At 46.7% G+C, this 17,224-nt stretch overlaps 1 protein-coding gene across 10 annotated transcripts in view; it reads right to left on the reverse strand.

Moving 5' to 3' along the window:
- Positions 1 to 17,224, reverse strand: part of LOC149341580 (mediator of RNA polymerase II transcription subunit 12-like protein) — an 81,149-nt gene that overhangs the window by 52,019 nt on the left and 11,906 nt on the right. For all 10 annotated transcript variants that reach the window (XM_089543674.1, XM_089543670.1, XM_089543669.1 and 7 more), the window contains exons 14-25: positions 16,434 to 16,557; positions 13,775 to 14,187; positions 12,740 to 12,848; positions 10,701 to 11,062; positions 9,259 to 9,498; positions 8,696 to 8,859; positions 8,155 to 8,263; positions 7,935 to 8,065; positions 5,499 to 5,609; positions 1,819 to 1,960; positions 1,282 to 1,408; positions 346 to 573 (exon numbers count right to left, since the gene is read on the reverse strand). In XM_089543674.1, the coding sequence (XP_089399800.1) occupies positions 346 to 573; positions 1,282 to 1,408; positions 1,819 to 1,960; positions 5,499 to 5,609; positions 7,935 to 8,065; positions 8,155 to 8,263; positions 8,696 to 8,859; positions 9,259 to 9,498; positions 10,701 to 11,062; positions 12,740 to 12,848; positions 13,775 to 14,187; positions 16,434 to 16,557 (2,260 nt within the window). The remainder of the gene's footprint in view (positions 1 to 345; positions 574 to 1,281; positions 1,409 to 1,818; positions 1,961 to 5,498; positions 5,610 to 7,934; positions 8,066 to 8,154; positions 8,264 to 8,695; positions 8,860 to 9,258; positions 9,499 to 10,700; positions 11,063 to 12,739; positions 12,849 to 13,774; positions 14,188 to 16,433; positions 16,558 to 17,224) is intronic.

Here is a 17,224-nt window from a genome sequence, read left to right on the forward strand (position 1 = left end):
ATGACGTCACAAATGTTACTGCAAAAACAATCATACACATGTTTATTCACTGAAATGATAACTGAAAATAATGATCTCATTCATAGAATGCCTCCAATGGTCACAACTGCAGCTCTTGCTGCTAACAGCAGAATGGATGTCCTAGACAGTGTGCCTAGGCACTCCTCAAATATTACTTGCAGGCTTATACGACAGCGATGCTCTTGCATCACAGCAAGTAGCGTGGTACTGGTAGCTGTCACAACTTCCTCTCGGTGGGAAACGATTAGAGCTGAGGCTACAGAAATAACACTTTTTTTCATTCGCCACTGTACAGGTTGAGCACAGGTAAATGCAAGCGCGTACCAAGCAACAGGATGGCCTTGAGGACAGCAAGGACTGGCTCTACCCGCATGCTGCTGTGGGCGGCTGACAGGAGGTGCCGGTCACAAGGAGACCGTATGAGGAACAGTGGCCGTGGCAGGGGTGTGGCACCAGCCGTGGGTGTGGGGTCAACAGTGCGGAACAGCCGCAGCAGCAAGTGGCACGTCAACCGTGCACCCAGCTCCGCATCTTGGTCAGCAGCCCCGCCCACTGCCACAAGAAACACAAGACAGCACGAGTCCATTGATTTTGAGAAACAAACAACGTTGATGCGGTCTCCCACTGCCGCACCGCAAGCTTCTCTTGTACCATTTGTAAAACACCTGTTTCCAAATGCAGCTGTCTGCTCTAACCAATGGTCAGAAACAAGAAGACAGAGGCGGCATCTACAAGCTGTGGCAAGAACTAACGGCAAGGCTGTTTTAATCTGCCAGAAGCCAAATGCAGTTCATCTGGCAAATGTCTATATATGGTGCGGTAACTTGCGAACTACCAAACTGCAGTAAATTAATAGCTCCATCTTCCGATTCATTTATTCTGCATGGCAGCTTGGTCTCTGCAGAACATGAACACTTAAACCCTTGAGCTCCATTAGTTTGACTGCACTATAAAATATTCTTAGTGCTTGATGTTTGCCTCTCAAATCTAATAACCTTCGGTGCTCAAAACCTTCATGTTAGTTCAATTCATATTTCCAACTTAACATTATCCTTCTTGACGCTTTACAACTGGCATAACCAGACATACAGGACAGGAACTCAGGCCTATATATCTCACCAGAAGATGGCATACATAAGGCCACAATTTTTTTTTTAACCACGCCAGTGTTCTGCAACATGAATTGCAGAATTTGCAACAGCTCCTTTGGGAAAGAAGACCAAAGGGGCTGCATGACTGAAAGCATGGGCCGTTACGCACCAGGACTGGCTGAGAGCAATGATGGGATGGCCACGTGAACAACAAAGTCTTGGAGTGAGAAGCACCGCCTTGCCACCAGGATGCATGTGAAAACTGCCAGGTTGTCATGGATGGAGAGGTCGCCCACCTGCAGCAACAGAAACATCCCACTCAGAAGTGGTTTCTTTTTTTTTTTTGTTGTTGCCAGCCAACCAATTAAACCTAGGGTCCCAGTGAGCAATTCACAGAAAACTTGAAATGCCTGCAAAGGAAAGAAGGCAGCAGGATGACAGTGGGGATAAGTAAGAAAGCTAACAGTTCCCACAGACTTGAACTGACGCATACCACTTGGCTAGTTGGCTGATCACACTAGTTTACAATTCAATTGATTCCAGATATACAAAAGCTGATAATCGAATTACAACCTACATCGAACACTCAAAACATTCCCTTGACTCACATACAAATCTATAATAGCACCACTGCTCAGGCATATCGAACTCCTATTTCACTGGGAACCGCTCCACAGAAACAACTCTGCAACATGCCAAAACTTACATCAACTTGTGTCAGGACATCGATGAAGCCACACGTATGATTAGATGAGCAGCAAAGCGCTTTGACGACACCGAGCCACTCCGCACTAAGTAGCCCGCAGCTGGCAGTGAGTTCAGCACACAGGAGGGAGATGTCATTCAACCTACAAGAGAGATCTAGAAGTGTAACACACGATGTGCCTAACATACTTCAAATGGCTCTTCTCTTCATTTTCTGCAATGCTGAAGGTGATTGACATCCTTGAAAAATTTGCGTTAGCATTTTGCCATTGTGTTTTAAATTAGTTAAACCTAGATATTACGATATTGAAAAAAAGTATGGGATTTTTCATTACATCAAAGTCTTTGTTACATGCAGGAAGATGCAGAATAGAAATCAAAATAAGAAATAAACGAAGGTGAAATCACCTTGGAAATGTCCCCATTCGAAATCATAAATGCGTAGATCCTGCGATTGCACTGATAGCATGACTGCAGCATCAGCCGCCACCACTTTCGACGCAGCTCAGGCAACGATGGTATGAGTGGTGTGGGGAGAGTGGGGGAGGCGAGGACACCACGCCCAAGCTAGAGGAAAGTGCGTGCGGTCGCGCTGCCGCCGCAGACCGGCCACGGTCTACAGTCAGCCGTCTGCCAACTGCTGTTGCCCCAGGCAACGGACCCTTCGCCTTGCGTCGCCAATGCTCTCTGCCGTCCCCATTACAGAGTCCTGTCATGAGAGACCTATCAATGCCGGCCGGAATCACGCGAGCAACCGTGCAACGGCGATGGGTGCGCACTGCTCGTGCAGTTTTTTTTTTACTACGCCCTATCATTTTTCACTACTTTTGAGCATGAACTGTTGTAGTGCCATGCGCTATGATGTTCCAAAAGAAGCAAAAGCAATGAAGATACACTGACAACGCCAGAGCTCAGCACGTTGTGTCAACTGTGGTTGCTCGAAGAGATCGCAGATATTCCTCTCATGTCAGTTCGTACTTTATCGTCATGAAACTTTTCTGCCAAATTTTGTAACTCAGCACAAGCTAACAGATAGTCGGCATAGCGAGTTCGTTATATCAAAGTCAACCGCCGCAACACCATTGTTACATGGAGGACTAAAATACACATTTCAGTGGGGGTGACGTTGGGGAATTCAGAAACTTCGTAATATCGAGGAATTCGCTGTATGGTGGTTTGCTACATCCAGGTTTAACTGTATACTGACATGAGAACAATGCATGCATGGACATCAACTACAGGCAGCAAAAATAGTGACCACATCGTAATGCTTTGGTTTAACCCCTTAAACACATGACTAAATAGAAACTGAAGAATGTGGCATGATACAGTCGCCGACCGATTTTTCGGACTCGGCGGGACCCGAAAAATGGTCCGAATAATCGAACAGTCCGAAAAATCCGTGAACTTAAAAAAAAAACGAACTTTTCAGCGAAAAACTGGCTTTCAAAATCGGAAAAATCGCCGCTCCCCATGTTCCGCCTACAAGCGATAATATTATACTCTATCTGAGTCATAACCGTGCTTTCTTTATGTCCGCAGCCTATCTCATCATGATACCAGATAGTGGGGCGCAAATTTCCGAAGCCCTTCACTACCACTATGGCGTCCCTCATAGCCTGAGTTGCTTTGGGACGTTAAACCCCAATAAACCAAAACCAAGATAGTGCGGCGCAAAGGACGCGCGATCGCATTGATAACGGTACAGCGGGACAGCTGCAGCGTCCGCCGCGGCTTGGACGACGCACCCCGCAGTGCGTGAACTTAAAAAAAAAAAACTTTTTTGCGTAGAACCGGCTTTCAAAATCGCGAAAATCGCCACTTCCCATGTTCCGCCTACAAGCGATAATATTACACTCTATCTGAGTCATAGCCGTGCTTTCTTCATGCCCGCATCCTATCGCATCATGATACCAGATAGTGCGACGCGGCCGCGGTCATGCCGCGAATGAATGCACTCGCTGCGCGAAGCAAGAACAGTCGCTTTGCATGGGGCAATAACGTTCGCGAAGACCGCGAGGTAACCCATGGGTAACCCACGGGAAGACGCGAGCGGGAGCGAGCGCCTCCGACTGCAGTCCCACCCTCGCCCCCATCTATCGCGTTTGCTGTCCCGCTGTACAGTTTTCAATGCAATCGCGCGCCCTTTTTAGGCCATCTCGATGGCAATAGAGAGCATCTCATATCTCGACGATAGAGAACAAATAGCCAAACCTATCCAAGCCAGTCCGACTGCGCCCACCGAGCCGATTCCGTTTAAATCCAAGATGGCGCCTTTCGCGGTGGCGGCAAACCGCGAACGGTTTGGTAGTGACAGCGATGCCCGCTCGCGTCTACATTAGGCCGAAATAACAAATTTTCGGTTGAAAAACGATCACTGCAATATTGTTGGCGTCTATTTTAGTCCGAAAATTCGAACATTTAGACTCCGCAAAGTCCGAAATATCGGTCGTGAAAATGTACACGTTCCTATGAGGTGCGCGATGGTTCCTCAGCGAAGTCCGAAATATCGCGCTAGTCTGAATTATTGGAGTTCGAAATATCGGTCGGCTACTGTATTGCATAATCGTTGCATTTACAAGCTAGAGCCCATCATGGCTCTGAATCAGCACTAAGCTGTGCTCTAGGAATGTCGGAACACAACACAATGCTCCGCTTACTTCCCCAGCCCTAATATACAGTCAACGAAGTGCAAGAGTGAGTGAGATGTATCAATACAGTGACTAAACTCAACCATCAAATGGCGGTTTCTGAGAAAATACGAGATAACATATTTTATAATGTCTACTATGTACGACATGGACCACTCAGTAATGAATTTGCTCATGCAATGCAAAACAGATAAAAATTAAGTCTGGTTCATGCAGCGGCATGAATATGATATGGCGAGCTGATAGTCCACAATTTGATCAAAAACAGCATGGGTTTCCGGATGAGACACAGGCTAAACAGGGGAAGTGAAAATGACACATCATACTGCATATATGAACACAATACTATACGCGCTCCAGTGAGGGCAAAAATGTGCAATGTATGAGGTATGTTTAAGGTAAAAGACAATGGCAAAAGTGCAACCGTGTGCACAAGCATTTCGCGTCAAAATGCAGTGTCACGCCACATTTTTACATATAACTCTCTTCAGTCAATCTACAGTCATTGCATCTATCAGCTTGGTACTGTGAAGTCTGACCTTTAAAAAATGCAGGAAAGTCACGGACCAGAAAACTCCCCTGACAAGCATACTATTACAGAAGCTGGTTATATAACTGATAAATGACACAAATGACAGAGAGAAGTGAACAACGACCATCACATGGAAAGAGACTCCCTTAGCTCTTTCAGTTTCGTTCACGCCAATTTTCTTTCAGTCTTCTTTTAGTTGTGCATCTTGTCCCAAAATTACTTGTGATGCTTGGAATGCAATGTCTAATAATTAAGCGATATTTGACTGACTGCAATGTTTGACAATTGTATAATTTTTAGAATTTGGACCACACAGTACGCTGCTTTGTGTACGCTCTTTCAAAGCTGTTTGTGAGCACACTTACCCTTGGGTACTACCAACTTCCAGTTGAAAAAAAAAAAAAAAACTGAAACTGGAAATTGCACTACTGTGATCTGTAAGCCTCCCTTTTTAATAATGACGCAACCCCGAGACGGTGTTCTCCAGAGTACACATACCTGTCCGCGTCTTGAGCCACAGAGATGCTCTGAACCGCGTTGCAGACAAAGCTGTACCTATAGGCAGGGTTCTCACTGAGCTGCTTGATCTGTTGGGGGTCCACTCTAACCCTGGTATAACAGAGAAGAGCAGAGTAGAAACATTAATTACAGCAGGCAAAAAAACATCAACACCACAAAAGAGAGAGCAACAAGACATGCTACTGTTTCTTCAGTGAAACACTGATCACATTAGCCCTTGAAAACTTCAGCTTCTATGATAGTGCTACTGAAATGAAAAAGATGACCATGCACTGAGGCCGACAACAAAGCTCTCGAGGTGGCCGGCTGATGCTTGTGCCAGAGAACTGTGCCTTGTAACCCGGTCTCTCGCCTCGCTACTTCATCAATTTCTTGTGCAAGTCTTCGCCACTGGCGCTTCCCACATCCCAATAAACCACCCTTCACTGCCTATTATGCAAGCATGTCCAAGGCAACAAAGGTAGACACAGGTGAATATTCTATAATTTCAAATATTCGGTCAAATAGTAAAGTATTTGATATTCAATTCGATCCAAATGTTTGGTATAATGTGCAATGCTTCTAGTGCTCAGCTAAGCCAATCATACCATTAAGCTGCATCACTCTTAACTCTGTTTCTTCCTATGATACACTAACCTGCATGCTCTCACCTACTTGTAAAACAAGAAATTCGGCAAATACAAGCATATTACAGTCGAACCTCGTTATAACGAACACGGATACAACGAATTATCGGATATAACGAAGTGAAAGAAAAGTTTGGTTGGACATGCTTTATTTTTATGGGAGTTCTATCTGTATAACGAAACAAAATATTCAAAATTTGACACTGCATAGGTTATAACGAAGCAGTTTTTGTATTCACGGGGCTCAAAATGCGCAAACAAGTAGGAAAAAATTTCAAAACACGCTAAATTTAGATCTTTTGAAGCGCCCGCACCTAAAATGTATTTGAATCACCCGCGCTTCCGCACGCCACGCCATCTAGGGAAAGCGAATGAATCTAGCATCAACGGCTGCCTAGCACGTGACTGGCACGTGATCAAACCGATGCCCGCTTCCCGGCCACCCCCGTCGTCGCAATTTCCGACCCGCGCGCGCTATCTCTGCAGTTCAACCTGTAGACGCGTCACGGAACGCGTCTTAACAAACAGCAGTTTCGCTTGAAACGAAGATAAAGATATTCAGGGCAGTTGACAGCGGGCGCAAGGAAAAGTCATTGCCGTGGACTTCGGTGTTGCGCCTAGCACTCTATCAACCATCTTGAGCGCAAGGCAGAAGATTGCAAACGCCCACTCTGCAGGTGCTGTGGAGAATGACAGCAAGACAGGGTGTTGAAGATGCCTTGTTTGCATGGTTCAAGGACGTTATAGCGCATAACCTGCCTGTGTCTGGTGCCGTCCTTCAAATGAAGGAGGGAAGTCTCACTTCCGTCTGAGGCCACAATGACTTTCATGCAAGCAGTGGCTGGCTGCAGCGATTTAATGACCGCCATCGGATTGTTTGCCACGTCTTGTCTGGCGAAGAAGCAGCCGTAGGCGCCAAGAACTGCGAGAAGTAGGCAGAAAGCTTCCGCATGCAACTGGGAGGCAAGCGGACAGTTTCGGCGAGACGACACGGCGTCAGCTGGCGGTTCCGAACGTTACGCTCGAGGAATTCATCTGTGCAGATGACAACTTGGCTGTGGCACCCGAACTGGCCGACCAAGAAATTGCTGATCAGGATGTTTCTGCAGATGATGCTAGAAACAGCGATGCATGTGAAGATGGCGAAGTGCGAGCTCTCAGCAGCGCCGAGGCCGCTGACATGGCCAGGAAGTTGAGGGGGTACCTCGAGAACCTACCTGTGGCCAAATCAGCTGACATCGGGAAAGCGCTGCTCTGTGTTGATTTCGTCGAGAAATATCACCTGTCAAATAAAGTGAAGTGCCATGCCATGCATCCTGGCCTAGCATCCCGATTTGTGAGTTCGCTCTTGCTTTCCAGTACGAAATGCAAGGCGAGGTTTGATATGCTTGTACCACGCGTTAAATTAAAAAATAGTGCATTTTTTTCAACCCTGTGCTGTCCATATTAAAGTACTCTTGGGTTTGTACTCTTGGGTTTATTAGCGACCTGTTCTGCGGGAATTTACGTGCACATTTTTATAACGAATATTGGATACAACGAACAAATTTCCGCGCAAAATGAGACTTCGTTATAACGAGGTTGGACTGTATTTGCAATCAAATTAATAAACCCATCTTGACCTAACAGAAGCCTTGAAAAATGATGAGTTGTTGAAAGAAACACACAGCAAAAAACTTGCAAAGCACTTTGTGTCACTTAGTAAAAAGGTCCATACCAGACAAGTAATGCTGAAAGTACTTTACAAGACTGGCCCTAACTGGAGGCCCTTCACACTGTACCAACTTACCTGGGGTTGTTTACACATTCGATCATGTATGACGTGTTCCAAAGCAAGTTGAGAGCAGATGGAGTTTGAGGCGCATAAAGTGTTTGCTTGACTTTCGAGTAGAATGAACCAAAAATTTCTGAATGTTTCGACTGTGAGGAAGGAAAAAAGCAAAAAAAGGAAGAAATCTCATTAGAGCTCACAAAACAACTAAACCAAACATGAACCAATTCAGGCTCACCTTGAGATAATAGCACGAAGAGTATAGATCATGGAGGTAGCACAGTATGCAGCGTTCCGGTGAGCTGCACTCTGCAGGGTTGGTAACATTCTTCACCAGCTTGCATAAACTGAGGAACAGAGGCGGTTTGGTCCCAGTTAACTTTTGCAGTCCGAGATTACCTTTGCGTCACCTTAAACTGCTAGCACATTACAAACAGTCACCCCATTTTGCACTTACAGACAAAACATTTTTACTTCCAGACCTTGCGGGTGCACAAGTAAATTTGCAATAAAAAATCTTATCTCAACAAAACAGTGACAGCTGAAGTCAAACATGACCACAAATCAAATATCACGTGAGCAGTTTTCAAACAGCATACAACCTTTTTCTGCAAAAGCAAGGAAAGGAAACTACAACAATATTCAACACTGACACCACAAAACAGCACGGGAGGGCGGCAAATAGCGCAATGAGCTGGAGGTATTCAGCAATCAGCACTGAACCAGCATAAATCTACTAAGAAGCATGCTCACACTGGCCTTCACGACAGAGCACTCACCTCTCACAGGTTTGTACTGTGTAGTCTTGGCACACCAAAAGGCAGCAATGGTACCTATAAAACAGGCCTACGATGTACAACCCTAGAGATGTTGCATATGTTCCACTCAGGGCAGATCCCTTCTGGGCAAGCTGGTTCTCCACTTCAACGAGTTCCTTCAGCAACTGAAACCAGGAACAGTTTTGAGACAATCACTTAAACAAGAAGCTACTGATGCAGCTTCAGCGTGTTTTCACAGCATGCAGTAAACCCTTAGCCTTTCGCCATGAAACTCTGTCCAGGTGTGATGTCATCACTCACTTCGTCAGGTTACCTTACATGATGTGTGCTTAATGCTATAAGAAAAAAGCGAAGCAAATGAAATTAAACGAAGGCTTTGTTTTGATTTGCAATATGCAATGCTACCGGAACTTTCCCCTAGGTAATCACATGCCCCTGTCCACTAAAGCCTCTGGTGCAAAAATCAGTGAGAACAAACAAGTTATAAATGAAATTCAGCAAGAAATGCAAGCCAATCAAACCAGTCTGAGCGAAACATTCCAGATGCCAGCAAGTGCACTGACCTGGAGGCCGAACTCTATCAAGCCATGAATGTTGAAGGACAGCTCCATGAGGTCAAAGAGGAAGGCAATGTATTCAACCAGGGGCAGGTGATTGGAGGAGCCCGCAGCAAAGCCACCCAGCATCTCGAGCACTGACGCAACACATGTCTGAGCAACCACATGCTGGTCGAAGTAGGACAGGGACTGGAACCTGGCTGTGACCGCCTCGAAGTTGAAGCCCTCTCGAGCATGCCGCTTCACCTGAATGCCAGAGAAAACACACATGAAAAGGACATGCAATGCCCTAGACTTACCACAACACAAAGAGCATGCACCAGTTATTATTAGCAAGTTTTTGTTCAAAAGTAAAATCCCCAAGAGGCCACTGATAAAGATTAGTAAGCATTCTCATAACTGTCATAAACCTCGGCCACTTGGTGTTCTTTAATGTGCACTGATATCGCACAGTACACGGACCTCTAGAATTTCACCTCCATCGAAATTCGACCGCTGCAGACGGAATCAAACCCGCGTCTTTCGGGTCATCAGCCAAGCGCCATAACCACTGGGCCACCGCGGCTGTTGTACATGAAGTGAGCTTAAGATTGAGGGTATGAAAAAGCTCATATTAACCTAGTTGAAAATGGCACTGGCGTATTTTTCTTTTTTTAGTTTCTTTTCGTTTCAGACCGATTTTTGCTTCATTCCGGCACCAAGCGTTTCAAAGATGGCCAGTTGGGTAGCCTTGTGTGTCTCTCTCTTATCTCATTCCTTCAGCAATATAGCTGGCAGCAACTCTATGAGTAGGTTAATTACGTGCCTTTCCATCTGCCGCAAGCAATGTGCGCGTAGTGCTGATACCTGGCCATCTCTGCGCCACGACAGAGTGTTGTAACACCGCATCAGTTAAAAATTTGGTCCCCAAATGAAGCCCCAAGTCAAAGAGCAGGCGCACTCCATACCTACACGCCTTTTAGTCCGCTGGAAGCAACACGCGGCACTTGACACACGCATGACACCAACATCTGGCTATGTCAGATCTCCGCGTCTAGTGCAGGTGTGAAGGTACCCCACGTTTTCTAATCTAGGCACAAAACCTTCTCCTTAAGAAAGCACACTCCTGAAAGACAGCTTCTTCAGAGTTTTGGAGGTGCCCACAAGCTATCTTGCGGGCCTTTTATATATTTTTTCTTTCCTCAGTGCCACACGGATGCCCCATGATGGCCGTTGTAGGAAGCTGCCGGGGCTCACAGTCGCCACAAAAGCTTGTCTTCAGCGAAGGACATTAAAAAGAGCTCGTCCTAAGCAGATTTTTTTTTTACAATAAGACCGTATGGGAAGCCAACCAAATCGCTTCGCAATGTTCACCTAATCCGAGAATTCGTTTCACCGAGTTCGTCCTAACGACAGTCTACTGTACAAGAAAGGAGGATGTGCAATGCTTCAAAATGACAATCCCTCACCTTTCCCCCGTCAGCAATGTCCATGGAAGCCTTCTTGGCAAACAGCTTGAGCAGCTCCTTGGTGACCTTCTTGAGCGCATGACGTGCCTCGTCACGTATCTTGCCCACCCCGTACAGCAGAATGTGTCGCTGGTTGCAGTCGTGCGACCACAGACCCCCTTCCTCCTGAGGCAGTGGGAAGTGTGTGGTGTACTGCAGGTGGCGTAGGGGCCAGTTGGGGCTGCGAGTCCCGCCCCCGTGAGCCCCACCCCCTGAGGCTCCGCCACCAGGATGTGACCCAATGCCCCCACCGGGGGTCTCAGCCAGGGGCGTGGTGGGGCCCTGCAGTGAGCCCCCTTCTTCCTTGTCCGAACCTACAGAATCTGCGGAGAGGAAAGAAGATGAATGCACTCAGAGGAAGATGAGAACACTTTTATGGGCCATCTTAATCTAGAAGCCTAGAACACTGATGCTAAGCGGGGTCACGGCTTGCTGTAGGTCGTCGTTGGGGTCTGCCAACCAGGTGGCCCAGTTAAGGAGAAGAGCAGTAACAGCAGAGGTTCTCAATCTTTCTAGCCACAGGGAACCCGAACAGCGTTCAAAAGGTGCTCAGAAACCCCTTATGTTTTGGCTTTCATCCCTTCCTGACCGATATGCACGCAAAAAGGAGCATGCAGACGCATGATCCTTCAGAAAATGCCCCTGTTCAATTAATAATCACTGGCTGTCAGTGAAACAGTTTGCACTGAACAATCACAGTGTGAACTAGTCCCAAAATAAAGTGTGGGTTGAGTCACGCATGGACTTAGGTGTTCAGAAAACCCGAAAAAACACTCTCAAGAAACCCCAGGGTTCTGTGGAACCCAGTCTGAGAACCCTGCATTAGAGGCTGCAAACCAGGAGGAAAGCAGTCAAATCTGGTTGAACAATAAAAGCCGTCCCCGGGAAGACGGAGCACAATAAAAAAATCATCACAACTATTACTTTACTAGAAATTTCGCCTTTTTTTCTCTTTCTGCCAATGTTGATTGAGGCCAGCAGCATTATGTGCATGAGCATAAAACACATTCGGCCTCTGGGCACGTTGGCACCGTTGCGCTATTACGAACTTGCAATGAATTACACGTACTGCTTTCAACCTGTCCCTAGAAAGTGCAACAGTTTATTCCGGATATATTGAACCTGAAGGGGACTGCAAAATAGTTCCATATATTGATAATTCAATACTGGTACATCATAAACAGAATAGTATCTCATTAAAATTAAGACACAGTTGATTTCTGCAGCACCTTCAGTAGAGAAGCAGGCCACACAAGAGTCACCACAATCCTTCGGTCAGCTATGCTGTTTTCACTGCACAACAATCAGTGCATGGAACACCCGATTTCCCCTCACAACTGCGCTGTTGCATTGAAAACAGGTACACTAGACCAAAGGCTATCCAAAACCCAAGCCCCGTGTTCACCTCCGGACACCATTTTACAAACATGGCTACCAATTCCAAGGTGTCCAAGACTGTGCTGCTGACATGGTTCAGTGTGCGAAAAATGATCGTAGGAGGGCCATTAGGAGCACTACTTGCAGGGATGCAGTTCACCATTTGGTATCGAATGTTCCCCTGAACGGAAGTTCAATGAACATGAACTGTAGTGCTATACTTTTGCATGGGATTTTCAAGGGGATGTTTTGACTGTTCAATATAAACAGTAGTTCATTATATCCGGAATCAACTGTGTTAAAAGGATAGCGGGCCTGTGATAAAACACATTCTCCACTTCAACACTGCTAGAGGAAGCACCAAGCAACCTCTCGCGACTGATCATTATTTAACTGCCACCTGCCACACTGGGCAGTTTGCTCACAATCCCGTGGGCAGGTTGTGATGATGACACAAGGTCACGTGACCTCTAGGTGACCCGCCTGGCACCTAGGTAACCTACCGAGGTTGCTTCTCTGGTGAATTTTTGAACATTTTTCGCTCATAGTGAATGACGCCGACACTGGCCTTACTGCGACACGGCCTCCTTAACACTGTCGCGTTAAAAATTTGTGCGGCTTACCAGGTTGGTCGCTCATGTTCTGCTGGCCTTCCTTGATGCGCTGCAGGATGTTGTCCAGGTCGGCATCCAAACCAGCATCATCCATGTCCATCTGAACGCCCCAGCCGACCTACGAAACACAAAATTTCACACCCACAGTGATGCTACTGGTAAAATGCAATTTGGAGCAATTTTTGGAGCACTAAAATTTCTAATTTGGAGCACTTTGGAGCACAGGAATGTCAATTTAAGTGCAGTCTGGAGCACTAAAATTTCGAATCTAGAGCATTTTGGAGCATTAAGACATCGGTTTAGAAGCACCCTGAAGTGTGTAGCTTTTAGTTTCCAAATCTCTCAGTGCAATGTAAAGATGCACAACATCATTAAGATCGTAATTATTGGCACATAGTCCCACCTGAGAGGTCTCCAATTCTGTCTTACACTGTACAATTAAACAGGAAATACCTTTGCGAAATATATCATACAATGTTGAGTTGCTATGGAAATCACGCGCCAATCAACATCTGAAACATCAGTTGGTAGGTTGATGCTGGCTGGTCAAGCCGCCGTCACTGCGGGCTGGTGCAAAACTCAGAAAAGTGAAACCGAAACTAAGCGGTTGGACTGTTCTCGGAGGTGGAGCCGTCCGTTCGCCGTCATGTCTGCCACTGAACGTCGCTGTCAGAGGTGAACAAGCCACGAGCGAAACCGCAGCATGGAATTACGGTCTTGAGCAAGGCTATTTCAATCATCTCTTGCCGCACCAGTCATACCTAGACGCAACCTCCCTTCGAAAGCAGATTCGAATTATCCGATGAGAGACCCGTAGAGTCCAAATTATCGAGCATGCGACGCCACAGACTTACATGGGCACTGGCCAGGATCAAGCCAGCAGTTCGAATTATCCAAATTTTTTAATTAAGAAGGTCGAAACAACGAGCTTTTACTGTACCTATATTTAATATATATGCACTATATAACATACAACAAAACGGTGACATATCATTACCTTATTTTGAATATACGGAAACAGATAAAAACCTTTGAAATGCCTACCTCATGCTTCACAGCACCTGGCTCAAACATGTGCAGCGAGTCTGCCTGACGAGCAGGCTCTCCAAGACCTCCGATACCCAGGTCCCCCAACCCGAGACCCATCGACATGCTGCCGGTATTGGCACTGTTGTTGCCGCTGCCGTGGCTGGGTGAGGGCCCCAGGTTGGGGTCGAGAAAGCCCGTTAGCGAAGGCTCCGGCGAGGGTGCGCGTGGGGCATTACTGCCTGCCACCACAGCTGCTGCCATGACGCCCGGAAGACCCACGCCCCCTGGTGGGTGGCTGGCGAAGTATCCACGCGAGATAAGCGTGCACATGTAGGCATCGTGTGAGAACACGTCGCAGTGGATCAGCTCAGCAAACAGCAACACCAGGTTGGCAAAGGCCGTCCGGTTCTCAGGTGTGGGTTTGTCATCTACACAGGGACACGGAGAAAGCGGGAAAACTTGATCAGTGGCAAGCAATCGCAGCTCTTCTCTGTCAAAGTCAGTGCACTTCAAAAGGACATGCTACAAATATTAATCAACAACACAGGATGCACCACTCTGCCTCATAGTGCAAACTGAGGAATGAATTCTTTGCCTTTCTTCAATCAGTCATGTTTGCAAGCTGGTACCATACAAAGTCTAAAGGCACTGAATGTCAACTATGATGAGCCTTAAAACACGTCACTCCCCATGAGCAGTCCTTTCTGAAGCTGCAAGTAGTGTACAGGTGCCGTCAAAAGTAAATGGAAGACAATATTAACGGAAAAATTTAATCATTTCCCGCTCAATTCATGAATCCTTGAATACATATGTGCAGACTAATTGTGATTATGCGAATTGCACTGTGCACCAAAAAAACAAGGACCATTATGCTTTAGATTTAAGGAAATTAAATTTTTTTTGACAAAGTCTCCTTCCATTTATTTTTGACGGCGACTGTACATATCTAGCTGATACGGATATAGCATGGATAAGGTGTAGTACACGCAACAAACACAGAAAGACTAGACAACAGGAATACAAGCTTTCAATTGGTAAGCACATGTCATTAGAGAATATACTGTATAAACGCATGTAAGGGCCGCAATCGTGTATGGGCCGCACCCCGCTTTCCCGAAGGAAATATTTTTTTAAAAATAAATCCGTGTAAGGGCCGCACCCGAACTTTCCATGACCCAGGCGGTAATAGCCTTCTAAATGCACGCGCCGTGGCCTCCGCGATCAGCTCCGGCTGCGAACAACGGTGCGCTCGATCGCCGAGGGCTTGATCGTGGAGGGCAAGCACGTGCGCAAGAGCTTCCAAAAACCGTCCATGGATGGCGCCCAAGGCCGCAGTCATCATCATCATCTTTTTTTTTTTTTTCCCGCCGCGACTTTTCGCTATCTACATCGACATCAGTATCGCCAGCTCCAGCCTTTATGGCATGTAAGCGCGTGTGTCGTAGTTGTGGCGGTTGTGGCTTTCGCGTGCTGCCGCCGAGTAATTTAGATTTAGCACGATTGGCAAGCACCTTATAGCTACGCGGCTGGGAGTTAGCTCTCGAACACGGCAAGCGTGCGGCGGACAGGGAATTCGACGTGGCCGAGAAGCGCGTCCGATGATCGTGCAACCAAAAGGGTGCATTGAGAAACAAACTGCAAAAAGTGCGCTTTCCGAGGCAAGCCGTGCGAGTTTCCAGAACTGGAAGAGCTGCCCTGACATGTGATGGAAGTGCGGAACAACGGCTACGCGTTGACAGCGGACGTGCTGCGCGGCTTTTTGGGCTTTTTTTTATGGCTAACAAGCCATAAAAGGCTGGAGCTGGCGATACTGATGCCGATGTAGATAGCGGAAAATCGTGGCGGAGAAGAAAGTTGTTGATGATGATGATCACGGCCTCAGGCGCCATTTATGGACGGCACTTGGAAGCTCCTGTGCGCGCGCCGTGGCCACCGCGATCCGCTCCGGCGGCAAAAGCGCGGCATCGATCACGGAGGCCGCGGCGCGCGCGTAGCCTCCATCATCTTTTTTTTTTTTTTCCCGCCGCGACTTTTCGCTATCTACATCGACATCAGTATCGCCAGCTCCAGCCTTTATGGCATGTAAGCGCGTGTGTCGTAGTTGTGGCGGTTGTGGCTTTCGCGTGCTGCCGCCGAGTAATTTAGATTTAGCACGATTGGCAAGCACCTTATAGCTACGCGGCTGGGAGTTAGCTCTCGAACACGGCAAGCGTGCGGCGGACAGGGAATTCGACGTGGCCGAGAAGCGCGTCCGATGATCGTGCAACCAAAAGGGTGCATTGAGAAACAAACTGCAAAAAGTGCGCTTTCCGAGGCAAGCCGTGCGAGTTTCCAGAACTGGAAGAGCTGCCCTGACATGTGATGGAAGTGCGGAACAACGGCTACGCGTTGACAGCGGACGTGCTGCGCGGCTTTTTGGGATGAGCGTGCACCAGAGCACAGCACCAGCTCAAGAGTCGAAATACTCCGCGAGTGACGATTGGACGTATAATAAATGCCGCTCATTCCCTGATTGTTGTGTTTTTACTTTAAAAAAAAATTTTTTTTCGTACATCGCGTGTGTGGGCCGCACCGCGAAAATTGGCCCCCGAATCTGGAAAAAAAAGTGCGGCCCTTACACGCGTTTATACGGTAACAAGCCACAGAATAAGGTATCAAAAGGTAAACCACTTACCCAGGACAGGTGCTTCCATGTCAAGGAAATTAACCAGCAGGTTTTGAAATATGGGCAAACCTGTTGGGGCCATTCCAGAGTCTTGAGAGTCCTTCTCATCCACAAGATCAGCGTCGTTGTATTTCTGAAAAGTCAAAGTTCATTTGTACGCAAAGAAACACATCTTGAGGGGGCGCATACCGTCAGCTTCATTACTGTTTTCTGAGGCACCTGTCACATTAAACTGTCTTTCATGGTTATGCAAAATACATGAACTGGACAATAAATAACAATGCACACTTCTACTCCTAGCTTTAATTACATACAAACAGCCTATAGACACCAATTCCCCCCCCCCCCCCCCCCCTTTTTTGTGATGCACAAATGTCATTCTTTTCCTTCAACCGCAAAAATCAGGAATACAACAGCTGTGGGTGGTTAAAAAAGGATATTAAAGTAAAATAATTTGGAGCTGCTAAGAGTGACAGATAAACATAAATTATATTTTCAGGATACCTCACCTAACTGCAAGAGCAACTAAGTTAGCACTACCAAGACAACCATCCTTTTGCAGTGCATAAAACAGACACTCACGTGGACATCTTGCAGTGAGATGTAAATTCTTGCATTAACCTCCATTTCCATTTGCAATGTGTGCTCTTTAGAAGGCAAAAGACTGTCACAAAATCGTGGGCAGATAAAGCAGAACGAACAAGTGCACATCACTTATGCACCCCCTTTTAACCTGCTTATGTGTTTAGCTTATCTGCAACTAAGCCCAAGAGACCATCCAGTTCTTTTCTGGAAAATAA

This window comes from Amblyomma mixtum, chromosome 5 (assembly GCF_055824585.1).
Source record: "Amblyomma mixtum isolate Tamu chromosome 5, ASM5582458v1, whole genome shotgun sequence".
Taxonomy (NCBI): Eukaryota; Metazoa; Arthropoda; class Arachnida; order Ixodida; family Ixodidae; genus Amblyomma; species Amblyomma mixtum.